General features: G+C 39.5%; 1 protein-coding gene across 3 annotated transcripts; it reads right to left on the bottom strand.

Moving 5' to 3' along the window:
• Nucleotides 1-2,797: 2,797 nt before the first annotated feature.
• LOC117294388 lies at nucleotides 2,798-20,692 on the bottom strand. Of its 3 annotated transcripts, none has more exons than XM_033776768.1 (19): nucleotides 20,627-20,692; nucleotides 19,394-19,561; nucleotides 18,399-18,559; nucleotides 17,659-17,835; nucleotides 16,021-16,238; nucleotides 15,572-15,654; nucleotides 14,009-14,205; nucleotides 12,013-12,231; nucleotides 11,150-11,260; nucleotides 10,572-10,730; nucleotides 9,876-10,086; nucleotides 9,433-9,667; nucleotides 8,660-8,829; nucleotides 7,416-7,505; nucleotides 6,703-6,836; nucleotides 5,414-5,553; nucleotides 5,040-5,223; nucleotides 4,630-4,779; nucleotides 2,798-3,243 (listed from the first exon to the last, which is right to left on the bottom strand). In XM_033776768.1, exons 2-19 carry the CDS (start codon nucleotides 19,554-19,556, stop codon nucleotides 3,013-3,015), a joined length of 3,033 nt encoding a protein of 1,010 aa, XP_033632659.1. In that variant the 5' UTR covers nucleotides 19,557-19,561; nucleotides 20,627-20,692; the 3' UTR covers nucleotides 2,798-3,012. The 3 variants fall into 3 exon arrangements, with proteins under 3 accessions (XP_033632659.1, XP_033632675.1, XP_033632667.1); XM_033776784.1 differs by having other exon boundaries at nucleotides 9,433-9,664; XM_033776776.1 differs by lacking the exon at nucleotides 20,627-20,692 and adding an exon at nucleotides 20,430-20,620.
• Between the last annotated feature and the right edge of the window lie 540 nt (nucleotides 20,693-21,232).

Raw genomic sequence — 21,232 nt, 5'->3', positions numbered from 1 at the left:
AGTGAAGCCCAAGGCTTGGTTGGTTCATCAGTAAAGGACTCCTATCGTATTTTTTACTCGAACCTTTTACCTAAAAGTAGCTGTAAACATTACAAGCTCTTTACAAGAGCATAATTAGCGGGTGTGCACAACGTTGATAAGAATGAAGAAAAAAAAGGTTCACAGATTTCTGGTCATGGTGGGAAAACTTCCCTTGAAATATTTTTGCCTGAAATTGTGTAAGTTTTGAAAAAGGGGGTAAACCAAGTACTTTATGCGCTTACAAGTACCATGGGATGTAAGTGCAAATTTAAGGCAAATACACAGCAACTTAAAGCCATTGGACCCTTTCGGTACAGAAAAAAAGAATATAAATATAAACAATATCAATTCTCGTTAACGAGAATCACAGATTTATTTTAAACACATGTCATGACACGGCGAAACGCGCGGATACAAGGGTGGGTTTTCCCGTTATTTTCTCCCGACTCCGATGACCGATTGAGCCCAAATTTTCACAGGTTTGTTATTTGATATAGAAGTTGTGATACACGAAGTGTGGGCCTTGGACAATACCGTTTACCGAAAGGGTCCAATGGCTTTAAATGCACAATTTCAAAGGGGAATGCATTGGACACCCTCGGGAACAACTTTTGTGAAATTCGCCAAACAGTGTATTGGAGGTGCCAACTTACAAAGATTGGACAAAGTTGGCTACGAGTCCATGAAATTCCATAGACGCACACAAATATTCTTATTCATTTATCCATCTGACAGTGTAATCAGTTTCCAGCAGCCACTGTGATGTCACGTTTCCAGTAATGTTCAGGCACGCAACTTTTCCACGGATCAGCTGATTTCCTCTCTTTATTCTCAGTTTTACCATTCAAAATTGAAAAATACTAAACAAAATTTTGTAAATTTCCTCTTTTTTTGGTGAAGTCAGATTTGCATGCTTGACCTTTCCAGGCTACCTGTTCATTAATGTCATACGTGTTTGTCTAGTGCCTCTGCTTCACTTTGGTCTCTTAGATGGCCTTGTGCATCATCCTAGTATAGCTATATAGCTCAATAAGGGTATCACCATTCAAGACTTAAAACCTATAAACAAATAAGTCAATTTGTTTACAGTCAAGATATTCAGTTTGTTATGTTACCGATTGTATTGAACGTAAGCAGTAATTATTTTGTTTTCGTTATTTATTTATAAATCTTTTTAAAAAATTTTTAAAGCAAGCGATGAATATTGCCCGTCATGCAGCATGATCATGTTATTATTGTCACTCTTGAAATTATGTGGACATTTTGACTCAAATGAAATTTTCCCATAAGACCGGTGTAGCATCTTGTCAGGAATGAACAAGGCTACTATTTTTGTATACAAAGTATATATGGTTTATTGATAATAGTAAAAGTGACAGTTTTAAGGAAACAAATATGTAAAAAATATATAATATAATTTCAGAGTATTTAGATAGCAAAACCCTAACCCGTTTTCTGTTAAAGACTGAACTACAAATATACAGTATATTGATTTTCATGGTAGTCAAATACAAGGCAAGGATTTATGTCACTAACTACATGTATCATTACAATGCATACAAGATTTGTCAGAATTTGTGTGCACTTTCAGTGCAGATAAAAATCTCACCGGACTCACAAAGAATCTCACAAAGAATGGCTGCAACACAAGTGCAAACCAGCAATTACCTTTACTCAAGTTGGGCCTGTGTTACTATATCCAACAAAGTCAGATGATGTCCTGAATTGGATTTTGGAGGATTTGGTAATGGTTAATTCAACATGAGACATGATTATACAATATAGCAATACCATGAATACTTTTAAAGCATAAATGTGTGGATTGCACACGAAATGAATCCTTTTAAAAAAATACTTTAGAAAAAGAGATACACAATTTTAAAAAAAATAAAAATTCGTTTTTGAAACTCTGCTGCATCTACAGAATGTTTTACATTTAATTAAGAATACATTTGATGTAAATAATGTTTTTTTTTAAAACTCAGCCTGGTTTTCAAACCCGTATGTGTATACAAATAAAAGAAAGAAATTTAATTTAATTCATTTTTTATTTAATGCTAAAAAAGTAACTCTTGGAGTAAATACAAAGAATATGAATAGGAAGAGAAGGAGCTTGAACGGCCCGCCAAACTGCAGAGTAACAAAAAAAAAACCTGACAATGCCCCTGTCTGACCAGTGGGAAAAGATAGGGGACCTCCTGCAGGACGACCGATTAGTGAGCGCGATTAGATCTCTTTGTACAGAACGTGCCGTACCGCCACTCTGCATTGTTTCCTGATGATGAATCATTGGAGTCAAGAATTGCAAAAAATACACAGCTTTTGCATGCGCAGATGTGTTTTCATTGTCTTTCATGGATGCGCACATGGTACAAGCGATTGCGTTGTTTTTTTCCGGTTCTTTTGGGGTTTTTTTTCACATGAAATCGGAGTTGTAGAAGGTTCATTGTAATTGACTTCTTCATTTTGCATTTGTGGTGTTTTCATGGAAATATCATAGCATATTTTTACATTTTTTGCTATTTTCCGGTGGTGGCGGTGGTTCAAAATTTGTTTTTTCTTTATTATATCCATACGACATACGATGCCATAGTTGTGTGAAGAACCAAGTGGGCACGCACAAACTCACATACGCCAGGTCGCCCATTGTTTGTATAAGGTATGTGGGTGATTACGAGGTGTCTTTAAACGACCGCGGTACCACGGGTTCAGCTTTTGAAGTCCCTTCGTTCGAACTCCTTCCTCCATGGTCGTACCAACTAGACCACTGGGATTGCCAGGAAGCTAGAGGCAGTTCAAATCCTAGAGCAGTGTCTTACCATTTAGACCACTGAGATTGCCCGGTAGGTAGAGGCCAATCGAAATCTAACATCTATTAGAACGTATTGTTTCACACAAATGTCCCTCGAAAAAGTGTGATTTTCCTGTAGCTTTGTAAAATATAGCATGGTCTGCCATTTTGTACAAACAAATTTGTGACTTGAAAAAAACTTAAAGAGGAATTGGATGATGAGACGTATATTCAGCAACTGGCTTAAACTCAAGATCATAACCAAACGCATGAGGGCCAACTACTTCTAAGGCCCTCTGCGTTCGTAGCAGTGGGGATGAAGCCAGGACCAAGACGGCAACGTGAAGACCAAAGCGAAGCTCCTCAGTGCTGATTGGCTGGCCAGAATCTGCATCTACAATGGTGATGAGGTCAGGGGTCGTTGCTAGGACCTGAAAGAAATGATTTAAAGGGTCAATGTCTATTTTATAGCTTGTAATTTTAAAGATTCATATAATCATTACTAATACTATTATAATTACTATTACTATACAGTTTGTTTAAAACAAATTTAACAAAGTTAATAGGATAAACAAATTACAATCAATTAAAGACAGAACGGGTAAAATATAAAAATGTTGAAAGACAGATAATCAATAACAAAAATAAACAAATGTACAGCATTAAACATCCTACCAATTCCCATCAAAATAGTACACCAACACCATCGACCTGTACTTCGAAAAATACTCTTAAACTTACGAGTGGAGAAACACTTGGTCAGTAAATTGCACTTCAATTCAATGTAACGATTATTTCCGTACTCACAATAAAAAAAGACAGAATCATATGAATAAAAATAAAGTATTACAATACAATTATTAAAGAGTAAACATGTCCAATGAAAATGATACTGAAAACAAAAACAATAATTAAGTTGTGAGTAAGGAGGCTGTTCAAATAAGCCAGGGCTTGTTGGGAACAGCCATAGAAACAATACAAAAACAATAAGCAAAGACATTATAACAAAACAAAAAGTAGACGGGGGAGAGAATGCAAAGGATGCACCGCTTAAAACTGGGGTGTCGTGGTTCAGTGCTCAAGTGCACATGGACTTGAAGCACTGAAGAGAAGGGGTTCACCCCACTGTTTCCGGCATGGTTGGCTGCTGATTGCGCAGCATCACAAGGTGCTATATAAATGGGTCTCATTATTCAAACATGGCTGTTAACTGTATACTTGTCATTAAAACAATGGAGCATTTTAATATGCCCATCAGGTCTGATAGAGTGCTATATGAGAACTGTGCATTCATACCATTACTAAAACTGTCATGTTAATGAGTACAACAAGTCAAATTGAAAACACATATCAAACAAATAAACTAAAAACACATTTCAGAAAGTTAAATTGAAAACACACATCAAATCAGAGGGGCGAAGTGTTTACAGTAATAAAAGAAATATTAAATTCATGTGTATATAATAAAATACAATGTACATAACATGATAAACAACTTATGTGTACCCAACATGGAACAACAGCAAGCAAATATAACAACCACACAACAACAACCATAAAAACAACCAGCCACTGTGTTGTTCGACTCATATTGAAAAAACAAGGAATATTTCATAGAGTACAAAGGCTTACCTACGTAGGCCCACACATGGTGTAGGCTCTAATAGCCTCTTTATGCCTTATTAATAGTTTTCAAAGGCCAACAAATCAGAAAACAGTCCACAGTAGGATGAATATCGTGCCTGTAGGCTGTAGCTTTTAATTGCTTTCTATGGAGGAATGTTTGTACTAAATCTAAGATACTTTGTAACTATTACCTCATGATCTCCGTTGTCCATTCTTCTTGCCACCAAGTTCTCGTTCTGAAAGTCCACCTGCAACTCTTGTCCTTTACTCTCTCCGGTTCCTTCAACCCTTAGCTGTCCTCTTGAGAAACCCCCAGTTATCGCAGTCGAAACATCCACAATCTACCAATTGACAAATTATAGTATAGGACCTTTCTTCTGTGGTTTTTATTCGAAAGAAGGAAACATTTTACAAACAACATGGTGGTAAAAGCTTTTTGAGGTGTGATAAACAAGGGTTATTTGGTTTAAACAAACACTGCTTTTAGTCTGAGAAATTCACCACTTAGCATTCACAATGGACAAAAGAAGTCTCTGTACCAGACAAATATATTCAAACTAATTTTGCAAAAAAAAGCTTTTAAGGTTCTTAAAAATAATACCTTTCCAGTGATGAGCAGGACTCCATTCTCATGTTTCAAGATGGCGTCAATCGGTGACGTCTTGTCCCTCTTGGCCCGCAGTACGGCTTGACCGAGCTGGCATGCACGGCTCACTGAGTGAAGAACAGTGTGACTCAGGACTGCATCTCGGCTTAAAGGAGATAAGGCTAATGCTCCTTGGCATCTGAAAGAGAGGAAGATGATGATAGGAGTTACTTAGGGTTGGGATGGGTGTAGGGGTGGGTATAGGGGGGGGGGGGGGAAATCAGACTTAAGTAGGAAGAATAACCTGCCTGCAAATCCAATGAGATCTGCATTTCACAAAGACAGATCCTTAAGTACGAATCATGGTGACATAGAGAATTTTTCTTTACCCCATCTCTCCAACAACTCTCCTGAAGTGGTTCTCTAAATCTTTGCTTGTCTCTGCTCTGAAGGTGACGGCTCTCCGTCTCTTCTCGTCCGTTAAGACACAAGGGTATAATGGATGGTTGAAGATGGCGGGGACAAACATCTGGGGAAAAAATTGCAGCCGTTTAGAGACAAAGCAAACTCTGCATTGAGCTACAATAAAAATGATTGGTGGAATGTCCCCGTAAATGGTGTTTGATCCGTCTCGCAGCTGAGCCGTTACGGGCATCGGACTCATGTTCTAGTTGCAGAGTCATCAGGTCATGAAGTTTGTGTCCTTGAGCAAGACAAAGACACTTAACTTTAACTACTTCTCATCACCAAGGGATAAATGTGTACCTGTGAGGGCAGAGATGGTTCTTGTGATTGATTTAGCGTTGTACACTACATTCATGGCAGCATTGGCTGTAAATTCCCAGGGGAGCTAAGATGGTTTAAGGAATGAAATGTACCACCCAGGGACCAGGGGTCGATTTCACAAAGAGTTAGGACTAGTCCTATCTTAGGACTAGTCCTAAGAGATATCACAAACGTACAGCTAGTCCTAAGTTAAGACTCGTAACTCGTCCTAACTCGAGATATGACTAGTCCCAACTCTTTGTGAAATCCACACCTGGAGTCAAAATTTCTGAAGCACAATGACCATTCTTTGGAATTGCACTTTATAAGAGTTGATCTTTCTTGACTCCACCGACGCTATTAAAAATCATGGGAGGAGACGGTGGTCCTGGTTACTGAGGCAGACAGATTTAGATAAGCAATAAATAAAGCCCCACTAGGTTCTTGAGGAATTTGTTTACATAGCCCTTGAATATATTCACATTGGTAGCTTCTATTGCCTCCCTTGATATTAATATCAATACTACTTATGTATCATGCCATGGGGAAGAGACGTTGTGCAACCTCATAAGAATCCAGGTGTGTATACCAGAATTATAGAATAGTTTTCCCGACAACATAAAACAAGTGCAAACAGTGAACTCAATTCAGACAAAGCAACAACAAAAAAAACATTTATTTTTGCAATAACCCACAGTATTTCTTTCTGTATCAACTAATTTTTCCCTTAACGTAATTACTTCTTGTTTTATTGTCTAACTTCAACTTATCTTTTTTGTCCATCTCAAAGCGCATAGACTTCTCTGTGATTGTGATATGCGCTATACAAGAATGGTTCATTATTCTTAACATCATCAAGGTGATCTTGAGAGGAGGTAATCTTCCCCAGAAAACATGTATTCTCCCCTTTTACCTGAAGCTCTGGAAAAGCTCTCCCCATGCCGTCACAATCCACAACCGGCAAGTCCAACTTGGCAGCCACCGTAAACGGCACCATGGCATTGGTACCACCAATCTCACAACTCATCACAGCGACCACGTTAGAGACTACAGAAGAGAATGGAAGGAAGAGCAAGATCAATCTTCAATTTATTATGTCGGTACCACCAATCTCACAACTCATCACAGCGACTACGTTAGAGACTACAGAAGAGAATGGAAGGAAGAGCAAGATCAATCTTCAATTTATTATGTCGGTACCACCAATCTCACAACTCATCACAGCGACCACGTTAGAGACTACAGAAGAGAATGGAAGGAAGAGCAAGATCAGTCTTCAATTTATTATGTCGGTACCACCAATCTCACAACTCATCATAGCGACCACGTTAGAATATGAAGTACACGTTGGAATTTGTGTTTATTGTTTTGTCAACTTAGAAAATGGCGGCATGCGCTCATGCCGGGCGCGTATAAAGGCCAGTGCGCCCTCTAGTTCTTATATATAACTCTATGGTACAAACTCATCAACAGGGGAATCTATTGCCCTCTTCTACTGTTACAGATCCCCGGTTAGAATGTCCTCTTCTACTTGAATGTCCTCTTCTACTATTAGAGATCCCCGGTTTGAATGTGTATACCCGCCTACACACAATCTATTAAAACAAACTTTACAGTTACACTTACCGGTAGTTGGCCTGCTGCCTGCACTACTAGTCTCAATAGGGTAGTCATCAACATATACCACGCCATTGTCTCTCATAACCTCAACACCATCTTAAAAAGCAACATAACAAAATTAAAGCATTTTTAAACAAGATTCCAGCATACAGGACTGACTATTATTCCCTCTTTCTTTGTTTTTCTTGGTATGTTATTCAGTACAGGTTTTGTTATTTGATTTAAGTTAACTTGAGCATTGATTAAAACAAATAATAAAAAATATAAAATAAAAATTGAAATGCAAAGTCAACAAGAGAATTTAAAACAGTTTTAATAAAGAGATTTTTTGCATAAAGGGGACCATTTTGCATCTGTCACCATGTCAGCAGTTTTCCAGTTAATGTTATTCTTTTAAGTGCCTGCAATTACTGTAAACAATTGTGTGCACAAAGGCGATATTGGAAGCAAAAGTAGCCAGAAAGAAACATGCATGCATAAATCAGATGAAATTGAATATATTATACACATAATGAATGTTTATGAGTGCAATGGTGCGAATATGTTCATGAGTTGAAAGATGGAATGTTCTATTCAACTTCAACGAGGCGGAGCCGAGTTGAATGGAACATTCCAGCTTTCAACAAATGAACATATTTGCACCATTGCACGAATGAAAAACATTCATTATTTGTTTTATATAACATCCAAGTAGATCTTTGTCATTTTGATTGAAAGATACAACTTTCAAAACAAACAAAGCGTAGGCCAACAATCTTTAATTGTAGAAGCCGAATGCTAGTAATTTTTACTAATATAAAAATGCCTTGCGGTAACACTGCTGCGTTACCAAAGACACGCGCACACAGTGATGTTTTTACTCAGCTTTTTCGTTCCATCCGAAAAGTACCATTGCACTTTTCGGATGGAACAAAAAAGCACGGTGAGTGACTCAGCGTGCAATGGTACTTTTATTTGCCATCACGTGACGGACAATCCTCCAATCAAATGGCAAGGATCTGCTCGGGTGTTATATAACAAGTAATAAGCCAGAAAGGAAACTAACTGGGTAAATTTTCAATAATTTGGGGTCGAACCAACACAAAATTGACAAGAGCAGGATTTGAACCCTGATGAAACTGACAAATTTGTTCTACAAAAAACTGAACAAAAAGTCCCTTCTTCATCTAAATCCAACTCATATCACATCCCCATCTATCCATAAAGAAAGAAAACAATTAAATGGAAGAAAAGAGGCAAAGATTTGTCACCTATTTTGTCTGGAATTTGATCCATATATCCAGCTTGAAGGACTTGGCGCTGGCATTCTACTGCATCTGTATACTCGGTCCCTCTCTCTAGTTTTTCTATCATGATGCCAGGAGCTCCCATGAAGCCTACAGGACTCACCAAGCCTGTCAGGGCTGGGGTACTACCGATCCTGCAAAACATCAAACATGGAAATATTAGTAACAATAATAACAATAATATGGATTTAAAATGCGCATTTCTCCAGAAAACCGATCAATTTTTTTAAGAATTTTTTTATAGATATGAAATGATGGTTATTATATACATGTAGTTAAATTAAACCTTTTGTAAACAGGTGTGACTTCAGTTCCCTCTTGAAGGTATCGAGCGATGTTATTTTGTGGAATGTGACAGGGAGCTTATTCCACAGGGCAGGGGCAGGCTTTGGCAAAAGCATGGTCTCTGTATCGGATTGTTCTTGATCCAATCTTGGTTCTACCAACAAGTGAAATCCTGCAGACCTCAAACCACTCTTAGTCCCTGATAAATGAATACCTACCTGGGCCCAATTTCATAATGCTTAGCATGAAATTTCTTCCTTGATAAAAACAGGATTACCAACCAAATTGCCACGTGATTTTCAGCTGAATACCAGTATCAAACAACATGCAAAAACAAATGGAAATTTGGTTGGTAATCCTATTTTTATCAAGGAAGAAATTTCATGCTAAGCAAATTTTTGTGCTTACAGGCTTGGGCCCTGGTTTCAAGTTCCTGACAAATGAACACCTACCTGGTGGGAGCTATAACCCGAATCTTCTTCCCTTCTTTCAGTATCTTCAGGGCATTGAGGCGTCCCAGGTTGGGGCTGCCACCCCCGCCGCACCCTAAGATCCCTGCCCCTATGGCAATGCATTCCACATCGTATTCAGAGAGCAACCATTCACCGGTGATAGGATCAACGTTGGGTTCAGGCAGTTTACTGGAAGGTGCTGGTGAGGAGGGACTTGGTACGACTGAACTGGCTGCTAACGAATGTATCAAAATTAAACAATGGAAGGATGAATTGTGATTTGGAATTTGAATGAAAAATCAGTAAGTAGAGTGGAGTAAACAAAGGCACAAACCATGAACAATTCTCAGCCACAAACAAAACTTTACTTCTGTCTTCTGTCCAGAGAAAACATTTAATGTGGAAATGTCTGAGCTACATACACCGCACAGTTAACACCTTACCTTGCTTGATTGTTGCATCTTTAGGAGTAGCAGCCTTGCTGTTAGTGTCTAGTATCTTCTTGAGGGACTCAGATGCATTAACTAGTGACGCGGTATCTGTCATCTTCCCAGATGACTCTATGCCTGTCATTAGATCCCCAACTGCTTTGACCTTGATGCGTACTGCGCTACCGGGTAAGTATGCTAAGGGTGTCACGGTCACCTGGGTTATCTGGTAAGATTGAAAATCAAGTAAGTTATGAGTAAGGGGACTGGGTTGTACCTGATCACACCAAACTCATTCTCACTACGTTCTCAAAGTAGTAGTCTTGGTGCAAGACATGGTGATTTACACTATCGCTCAACTATCGCGATCAATGTCCGTTCCCTCCCTACTTCCTGTGCACACTACTTTCACCTTGCAACAAGACTACATTTTTCAGAACAGTGAAGCATTGTTGTACAAGAACTTTGTCAAAACTGTAAATTTTTCATAGGAAACTTTGAGGATAACGGTTTATATATTGTGTATTGGAGCACTAGGCAGCCCAGTTCTATATACTCCCCAGGGAGCTAAGAAATATTACAGGAATAATATTGGCCCAATGACCAGGGAACTATTGTGAAGTGCGTTGATATGTTATTGTAAAATGCACTACATAAGTTATTATTATTAACCGCAACAACAACACCTGAAGAGAGACTACAGATTCTCACCTTCACAGAGTCCGGCTGAGCACCGTGCTCAATTGCAACCAGTGTGGCTTGCTGCTTAGCCCCCTCTAAAGCCGCTTCTCTGGTAGTTTGATCGAGACTGACCACTGTGTCTCTCACTCCGCTCACTTGACTCAAGGCTGCCCCTACAGCATTTGCTACCTTTAAATTCAATCACGATAAAAACAGAAACAAAATTAGTATAGAGCCCTTGCATAAGACATCACAAGCACGGACAGCGCTTTCACAAAGGTCAAAGAAAGATCCGTCATTGGCAGAGAGTTGTGCGCGGTGCTTTTTTACCGTTTTGCTTCTTTTCTTCAAAGGTATCTATTCATGGATTAATGGGGAAAAAAAGTTGGTGACCTTCAGCTCGGTCCATTTTACCAACCTGGTCATTACCACTGTTATTCCATTACCACTGTTATACAGAGTGACTTAAAGATGAGGTTTGGGGTAGGGCTCAGCTATGGCTGAGAGTGCCGTTAAAGATGCGCATGATGATGCGGAAATCTAGCTGTAGTAGCCCTAGCTGAAGCCACCAATTCGGACACAGCCTTAATGCTTCCCTGTCTTGTTACCTGATAATGAGGTGGTTTGATAATCCTAGAGACTCCTTTTATTTGACGCTTCTCATCTACAAGAACACTGCCACCACCAACTATGATCACAGGTACATCATCCGGGCTCAGCTGGGGAACAAAAAAATCAAACATAAAGAGGAATAGATTACCTCAACTACAGGACTAGTTCGCTACTAATCACAGTCTCCTAGTGTTGATTAGAATAGGCTTTTCAAGACATAAGATATCTCTTGTCGTGGCAGTCCCCTTGATCAATTGAGCAAAACTAGAAGTCATTGGTTTCTATCTACTCCAAGGTGGTAGACAAACAGCAGAACAAGTTGCTATCAGAACTAGGTCTTCCAGTTCTACTCCACAGCATTAAGAAAAATAGCAGGACAAATCCTGATTTGAACTCAGTAGTCTGCCGATTCCTCAGACTCGTACTAAAGTCTCAAGTCTTGAAGCACCGTGACTCAAACTCGGTGGGGAGGACTCTGACTCATCTAAGACTTCAACTCAAGACTCGGGCAAGCAGGACTCAACTATAGCACTGGATTCAGGTGGAACCTTTTGACTGATTTAAAGATTTAACCTTTCTCGTTATTTCCAAAACATCATAATAATAATAATAATAATAATAATAATAGTGGCTTCTTATATAGCGCCCAGGTCTGTCACGTAGTGATGCTCATGGCGCTTCAACATTATTACCCCTGGTCACTGGGCCTTAAATCATTCTTTAAACCATATCAATGGAGAACATCAATTGATCACATGACCATCCCAAGGCACACGAGTTCTACTTCACCTTCTTCAGGTGGCACATTTGACTGATTTAATTTAGATCTTATTTTGACCCTTGGTTGGAAGAACCTTACCTTGACCTGGTCTATCAGATCTTCAAGAATCTCATGAATCTTATCCACAGCTTTGTTTATCAGGTCATCGGGGAGGTCAGCTACTTGACCTGGGTCACCAAAGGAGGTCAATCCAGCGGCCACTGCAATGTCACTGCTGGTCAACGTAGCACCACCAAAGACTCTGGACTCCTTGTTGAGCAGGTAGCCTACACTGTCTGGACCAATGGTCAGAGAGATCTACGGAGGAAACCAAGAAAACAAGAAAGCAAGAAAAAATGTATTACTTTTGGTTATACCAATAGACACTGATGTGTGTTAGCACTGTATACTGTACTTTCCCAAGCTCTGTGAAACAAAATCACATGCATATTACTCTGGTGGAATTCAAACCCACGACCCTTGCAATTTTAGAGCAGTGTCTTACCAACTAGACCACCGAGGATACCTGTAGCTAGAGGCAGTTTGAATCCTATTATTTTAGCAGCGGGTACCGCAACGATTTAAAAAGATGGAAATTTGCATTCAATTTAAAACTATGCACCGTCAGCCAGTCAATGTGGCAACACTTCACCACTTCTCAAGAAACTACAACAGCTGCATACCACTCATAGAATTGACAATAAACTTTGTCAACATGTCTTTGAATCCCTTGTTCACTAGAGTCACCATCATACAATATCTGACATTCTACAGCCATTTATCTTTAAGCAGTTGCCCAATAGTAACTTGAGGTGCTGTATAAACTCACAACACCACGTCCTGCATATTGTGCAGGTTCTAACTCCACATATTGCCTATTTCAAGGCAACCGTATGCAAAACCTCATACACAGCATAGTGCGTTAATCAGTGCGTCAATTATTCTTGAAAAGAAATTCGTTATCACCACGTGCTCATGGAATTCAGAAAATATAGGGCAAGTCTGCCTTCAATTTTTTACTTTGTAGAAACCTTGATAATTTACCAAATAGTTAATTGCCTGACGTTTGGACCCTAGCAGAGTATTCTTTTAGCATTCGAGAAAGACTCTGCTAATATTGAACCGTCAAAAGCCTAAGGAAATTATTGTAGTGGAAATTGTTGACTCTTTTAAATTTCTAGTAGTGCATATATCATGTTGATTTCATTGTTAGGAAGACCCAGCAAAGGTTGTTCTTTCTTAGAAGATTGAGGAGTTTTCGTGTCAGCCAAGATTTGCTGGTTAAGTTTTGTGGGGCAGTTGTTGAGAGTGTTTTGACACTCTCAATCACTGTCTGGTATGGCAACACCACGGCAGATGACCGAAAACGCCTCAATCGTGTAGTCAGCACTGCTAGTTTTATTATTGGTCGTAAGCTTCCTGCTTTGAATAAACTTTATGCGCTGCACGGGTTCTAAAGAAATCGAGATCTATTGTTTCAGATGAATTTCACCCTGTGAATAGTTTGTTTGAGTTGATGAGAACAGGTAAGCCATATAGAGCGATCAGAGCCGACTCCAACCGTACTCGCAGTAGTTTTCATCCCAGTGCAATAAGGTTACTTAATGATTAATTCTTTTTAATTTGTTTTCGGGGGTTTGCAATTTTTTACTGTAATTTTCTCTCTGGATAATATGCGCATGCAGTTTATTTGTTCGTTATTGTATGCTTATGTGGTTTAAGGCTTTTCCGTATTTTTTGTAACTTTCAATATTTTTCAGACTCGCAAGCCGAATTGAATTGTGAGACCATTATTCTTTGTTGCTGTTATACCATAAGTCCTTTTGGTTGGTAAGCAGTTTGCAACAGCTAATTTATAACACCTCTTACAAAAATTCTGCATTTCCATTGGCTTAGAGCACATCACATGATAGGGCTATGTGTTAGTTTCCAGAAACCCGGCGGTCGTGTGATCTCCGGACCATTCCATTTTCCAAATAGAATGCTTCGGGGATCACCTCGGAAGTCGTAGTTTTAACCATAGCACTCGAAGCAGTCAATATTTGTTTACTATTATCTCAGTATTGTTAGCTATCACTAAAAATAAGTAACTAACAATTTGTCCCTTCTCTTCCTTGTATCTGATACGAGACCCTCCGCCCAGTCCCTTGCAGATGACGTCTGGCATCTGGAAGTTGGTATTGACTCCTCCCACTTTGACTTTGGTCGACGCCTCCTTGGGGAAGCCACCCTGGAGGTAGCCAGCATCAGACGAGGTCCCACCGATATCCACCACTATACCATTCTCAATGCCTGCCTTAGACATAAAATGTTATCAGAAATGCGTTTCAAGGCAGTGGACACTATTGGTAATTACTCAAAATAATTAATAAATAGCATAAAACCTTACTTGGTATTAACGAGTAATGGGGAGATGTTGATAGTATAAAACATTGTGAGAAACAGCTCCCTCTGAAGTAACATAGTTATGAGAGAAAGAAGTAATTTTCCACAAATTTGATTTCAAGATCTAATAATTAGATTTTGAGGTCGCGAAAACAAATATCTGCAAGCACACAACTTCGTGTGATAAGAGTGTTTTTTCTTTCATTATTATCTCGCAACTTCAACGACAAACTGTTATTTGTTATTTTATGCATATGTTGAGATACACCAAGTAAGAAGACTGGTCTTTGACAATTACCAACAGTGTCCAGTGTCTTTAATAATAATAATAATCATAATCATAAAAATATATAATTCTTATATAGCACATTTCACAATAATCGTATCAATGTGCTTTACATTAGTGCTTTGGTCATTGGGCCAACAACATTGATCTTTCTCTGCTCACTGAGGAGTATACAGCCACATGGCACTAATGGGTTTTCCATACACAATATCTGACGTGCGCTCAGAAGGCTTTTATAAACCCAATATCAACCTCTGTACCCTCGCAGGTACCACTTTATACCCCTGGGTGAATAGTATACACATAATGAATGTTTATGAGTGCAATGGTGCGAATATGTTCATGAGTTGAAAGATGGAATGTTCTATTCAACGAGGCGGAGCCGAGTTGAATGGAACATTCCAGCTTTCAACGAATGAACATATTCGCACCATTGCACGAATGAAAAACATTCATTATTTGTTTTATATAACATCCAAGTAGAACTTTGTCATTTCGATTGAAAGAAACAACTTTCAAAACAAACAATTTCAACTGTAGAAGCCGAATGCTAGTAATTTTACTATGCCTTCTTGCAGTAACACCTGCTGCGTTACCAAAGACACGCGCACGCAGTGATGTTTTTACTCAGCTTTTTCGTTCCATCCGAAAAGTACCATTGCACGCTGGCAGCGTGCCAGCGTGCAATGGTACTTTTCGGATGGAACGAAAAAGCACGGCGAGTGACTCAGCGTGCAATGGTACTTTTATTTGCTATCACGTGACGGACAATCCTCCAATCAAATGGCAAGGATCTGCTTGGGTGTTATATAAAAGCAATTATAGTAAAGCATCTTGCTCAAGGACACAAGTGCCATGACCGGGATTCCAACCCACACTCAGATGACTTAACCACCAGAATTTGAATGCGGTGCTCTTAACCACTTGACCATGACAGAAATTTGTCCATAACAAATTAACAATTGTCATAGTAATCTGAAAACACACCTGATAGTCTTGCAGCACCTCTCATGCTGTTAGTTGGTCCTGACGAGAAGGACAGGGTGGGGTATCTTAGGGCTTGTTCCCAGCTGAAAGACGACAACCAATAAATAATAAGTCAACGGCGATTGCCGGATTCTGTTTCTGCAAGGACAACATACCTCTTGCAGTGCCTTGCAACAAAGCCAAGAAATTCTAGTTAGAAATAATTGTTTATCAAAAACGAAACAAGGACACCTTACAAAAGTGTAAGAAATTGTGAGGACCTCATTTCATGAAGATTTTAAAAGTGCAAACATTGCTGAACAGAGATTCTTCTTGCTTAACAGAAACAGGTTACCAGCCAAAATAAGTTGTATACCCCCTGTTATAAACTGGCAGATGGCAAGTTCAGAGTTAAAAGATTTGCACTCCATAAACTGAGGTCCAGGGTTTCTCATATTCTGAATATTCACCTGAGGACGGTACCATCATTCTGGGTCAGATAGAAGGGACACGTCAGTCCAAGCTCCTCCAAGGTGCTAGCAAACATTGTCACGGTCCTTGCACACAGCGTCTTAAGACACTCGTTTAGAACGGATGCATTCTCTCGCTCTAAGATGCTGAGATGACCCACTGTGTGTGAGAGAGTGACACTCACTGAGGGATGATGGGCGTGCAGAAGCTCTCCGACCTATAATTAAATATACATAATAGAATTTTGTTTTGCTAGCAAAACAGTTGCTGGTAGTGTAAGCCCATTATGTAGTCTACCATATATACATAAAATGACAAACTTGTAGAAGTTTGAGATTGATCAGCCATCTTGGTCAATAAAACGCTCACTGAGCATTTACCTAATAAGGAAATAAGTTTTGTTTTGCCTTTTTGTCTATAGAATGTGCAAGAGTATAGAGTTTTGCATGTGTGCAATACTGTTGCTTTAATCACACAAAACATAAACACTGTCTGCGACTATTTTGTCAGTTTAATAGCAATGCATCTGTTCTTAAATCACTTTATCACACCAGGGGTCGATTTCACAAAGAGTTAGGACTAGTCCTAACTTAGGACTATTCCTAGGAGATATGAAAAACGCATGGCTAGTCCTAAGTTAGGACGACTAACTCGTCGTAACTAGAGATAAGACTAGTCTTAACTCTTTGTGAAATCCACCCCAGTGTCCGAAAGAGCTCATCGTTTTATGGACAGCTACACATATGCAAAGCTTTGTTAGAATTATCAGACGACTTTTATGATAGCACCTTGTGATAGTTCTGCAAAGTGTTGTGGCTTGATCTGCAGCCAACCATGCCAAAAAAACACCAGGAAAACCAACTCTTATGGGATCTTTTTTTATGCTTTACACAATGGGCAAAACATATGGCTTTACCACCCATGCCAAGGATGAAGTAATTATAGTGACAAATGTTTTGCTCAAGGACAAAAATGCTATCACCAGCACCTAAACCCCACACTCTAAAAACACGCCAGAGTTTGAGTCTGGTGCACTGGACCGTTCAGCCATGACACTACCACTATTGTGTGAATCATTCAAACTAAAGAACTGAATTACTACAAGCTGCGTTTAGCTTCCTGTTGGTTAATCAAAGAATAATAACTAAGCTTTGGATATCAAGTTACCCCTGAGAGACCAAACTGGCCAAATGATTTGACCCACTTCCACTCGACCCAAAAAGATCTTGTGAAGGTCATGTCCTGAACTGACATTTTTAAACGTTTCGTTTGTTTAATATTTTTCCAGGCATTTTTCAGTTAAGAAATGAATTTAAATTTCGTTGAAAACTAACATGTGTGCAATTCATAATCGTACTCTCATAGACGTTAAACTAATTTTTGTACAGGAGAGACTGGCTGTTGCCATCTCGTTGTTAAATTACCCTTGTGGGAGTTTGGCGAGTTCCCTTGATAGAAAGATCATCTAAACAAACAAACAAACAAACATGGTACAAATGGGAACTTGCGAGGTCTGAGGGCGCAGTGTTTATATGGCATGTTTAAAACATGGCCACGTGATCTCCTCTTGACCAATCAGAATGGAAAAAACTGGCCTGTGTATTAAATGAATAAGGAGTTAATAAAAAGAAACCTACCCTGATTTCTTGGGCAGGGTTGACAGATGAGAAGATGCCACTCACAACCACATTATTGATGCCATTGGCTCTTAGAGTTTGAATACAGCCAATCAGCTCGTCCTCATCCAATGGCGTTATCTCCTCTCCATTGAATTGATAGCCGCCGTTCACAAGATGAGTTGAGGCACACAAAATCTGAAGGAATTGAAACGTAGTTTGTTGGTTTAATTCTGGGAGTCTATCGATGACAAATGAAGGCTCTTACTTCCCTGGTAAGAAATTGAAACCTTGAACATTGTAAAAGACAGGCTCCAAGGTCAAAACTATAATTATCGCACATTTTGACCTTTCGTACCATGGTTGCAAGCAGCTACTGTCTGCCATTCTTGCCATTTTGAAAGTGCTTATTACAGGTATGGTAAGGCAGAATTCCCTCATTGCATAAAACACAATAACAAATAAAACACAGGGGTATATGGATAACAGTGGCTATTTGTAATGTGTCATTGTCTGGTTGAACCATTTTAGAAATGGTGCAACAACAAGTATTGCGAAGGTGACCTCAGGACCCATTTAAAGCTGTTTAGTAGAAAATACCACTTAGCGAATTTCTATGCTAAGCAAAAAATGGGTGGGGTACCAGTCACATCACTATCAACTTAACAGACTTTTGGCTGGTAACCAGTTTCTGCTAAGCAATATTTGTCTGTGCTAAGCAAGTTGTTGTGATTACAGGCTTTATGTGAATTTACACACACCTGTTTAAGATCTTCTGGAAAATCAATGAATGGTTCCATCATGAGAGACGCTGTGCCACAGAGTCTGATAACAGCCACTGGGGTCAGACCTTTCCTCTGGATGACTGCGTTGACAAAGTGTGTAGTTCCGATGTTCACACGACTAATCAAAGCATCTGGACCTGTGCGTCATCAATAATCGGGGATGAGATTTGCCGAATGTAAACATTACTAAAAATGGCTTACGCGCAGGCCTGGGGTTGATTTCACAAAGATAGTCCAAACTTTGTCTTAGTATATTAAAAATTTGAGGCTAACTCGCCCTAACTCGAGATTAGACTAGTTTTAACTCTTTGTGAAATCCACCCCTGGCTCCCCCCTGATTTTAGACCTAGACCCATACCCTCCCTCCCATATATGTTACAAATCTGTTTGTGCATTACCAGAATCACTACATTACAGGTTTGCACACAATTTAATGTGGTGACTGCTTTATTTCCGTCATGAAGTTGGAAAGTTACATTTAAAAACATGAAATCAGGAAAAATCTTTAAAAATATATGCAACATTGTCGTTGTAAAAAAAAAAGAATATCATAAAGGGAAAAGTAAAATAAACTTCATGAAGTGGATTTTTTTTTTCAGTTCTCTAAAACAAGTAAAATTAAAGAACACCACAGACAATAAAATACACGTCCGATCTCTCAAGCATGATATTTGGCCTTTGGACTAAAGGGTTAGCCCGAGTACAATACAAGGGCTGACCCATGCTGGGATTACAAAAATTGCTGATTTTTTCTGATTTCTAGCATCAGAAATCAGTTTAAAACACGAAGAATATCATGCATGAATTCTCCACACGGTCCAAAACCCTCAACCCACCTCACTACTTTGAGATATGGTGGACAAAATACTATGACACAATTGGGTAAATGTGCATAAAGTATACATCCAAACCAAAGTGCACTTGTATGTTGTCCACCATATCTCAACAAGGCTAATTAAATGGCTTCTTACCCAGAGAGTCCTCAACATCTCTTAGAATCTCAGCCAGAGCCTGTTTCAATCCTGAAGTCACATTCTCCGTCGTTGGTACTTTCCTCGATGCGACAACATCGATTCCTCTCAAACACACAGCATCTGTGTTTGTGCCTCCCACATCCACACCTATCACCAGCATCTTTCCTGGGAGAAACGATGAATAAATCAGAATTTAAAGCCAGTGGACACTATTGATTTAATTACTCAAAATAACTATAAGCATAAATCCTTTCTTGGTGACGAGTAATGGGGAGAGGTTGATGGTATAAATTCTTGTGAGAAACGGCTCCCTCTGAAGTGCCATAGTTTTTGAGAAAGAAGTAATTTTCCACGAATTTGATTTCGAGACCTCAGATTTAGAACTTGAGGTCTCGAAATCAACCATCTAAACACACACAACTTCGTGTGACAAAGGTGTTTTCTTCTTTCATTATTATCTCGCAACTTTGATGACCGAGCTCAAATTTTCACAGGTAAGTTATTATACATATGTTGAGATACACAAACTGTGAAGGCTAGTCTTTGAGAATTACCAACTGCCTTTAATTTTAAAGGGTTTTGATACCTTTTGTTGTAATCAAGCTTTTGGCCATGACATAAATTCCAACTCATTGTGAACGAAGGATGAATGAATGTGGTATTTTAGAGGGATGTAAAAACATTTCAATCTGAGAAACACTTTTGCATGAAATGTTTCTCAGATTGTGTGTTCCAAATTCATCCTGCGAGGAAATCACATTATCCCACCAGATTGTCAAAACACCAACACATTTTGAAATGAAAATTCTGCAGCCATTTTATTTTAAGGAAAAGTTTCCGTATGCACCACCACTTTTTCATTCACTCTGAATATGAAATAATAGTATTTAATTTACCTCAATGCCTTTTTTAAAAATTTGTGAAATAGTGATGGCGCCATACGGAAAGTTATCCAGGAGGACAGCGCCCTAGTAACTGGGTCTACACAGCTAGGGCTAGAGTTCCCACTACCGGTACCCTTTGTTCACTCTACCTCCATGGTTCACTGTAAAGTGTTACTCTTCCTCCGGTTGCGACCACGTCTACTACTACCTCAATCAATGACAATGACAATGAGTGACGTTCATTGACAAAGAACTACAACTAGTGTCGTGGTTTCAAGCCTGAGTGTAATATAGCTCATAGTTTGCTGATAAATAATTGCGGCAACAGCTTAAAAACTAAAGTTACCTTCCTAGATTCTGCTGGCCGAATCCCCACACCACACAAGACCAATTTGTTGTTGATGATCCTGTGTGAGCGCCCCCTGTTGTCCGTCTACGTCCTACTTTATTGACCATTCGATTCCCTCCCCACCACTCTGGTTTCATCCTTCGTGCGTGGGCGGGGGATTCGTGACCGGTGGGGGAGGGAGGGTTGGGGGGGGGGGCTTGCTGAGCGAACATTTTCAACTTTGAGAACACATTCAGACACTGTCAGGTCACCCATTTGTACAATGCCAACTAGTCAACACAAATGGGGGTTTTCAGCTTGAGGGCACATAGGACAGTTTTTGCTTTGCCCTTCTCGGGAAAGTACGCCTACCGAGCATGGGCGTCATTCAAGGGGGGGGGGGCAGGGGGACATGTTCACAATCTTTTGGAGGGTTGGGAACACAATATCAAATGCCCCCCCCCCCATCTTTTTGACCACCTTTATCATGAAGCCGAAGTTTTGCACTGTAGACCAACCCTGTGTCCCACCATGGGCATTAATCTTGGGGCAAAGGATGACGCAGCGTTTTGAAGGGTGAGGGACACTATACCAAATGCCACCCCCCCCCCCTCAAAATTGGCC

This window comes from Asterias rubens, chromosome 1 (assembly GCF_902459465.1).
Source record: "Asterias rubens chromosome 1, eAstRub1.3, whole genome shotgun sequence".
Classification (NCBI taxonomy): domain Eukaryota; kingdom Metazoa; phylum Echinodermata; class Asteroidea; order Forcipulatida; family Asteriidae; genus Asterias; species Asterias rubens.
Note: the sequence above shows the minus strand (reverse complement) of the source record. Positions and strands in the feature narration are given on the sequence as shown.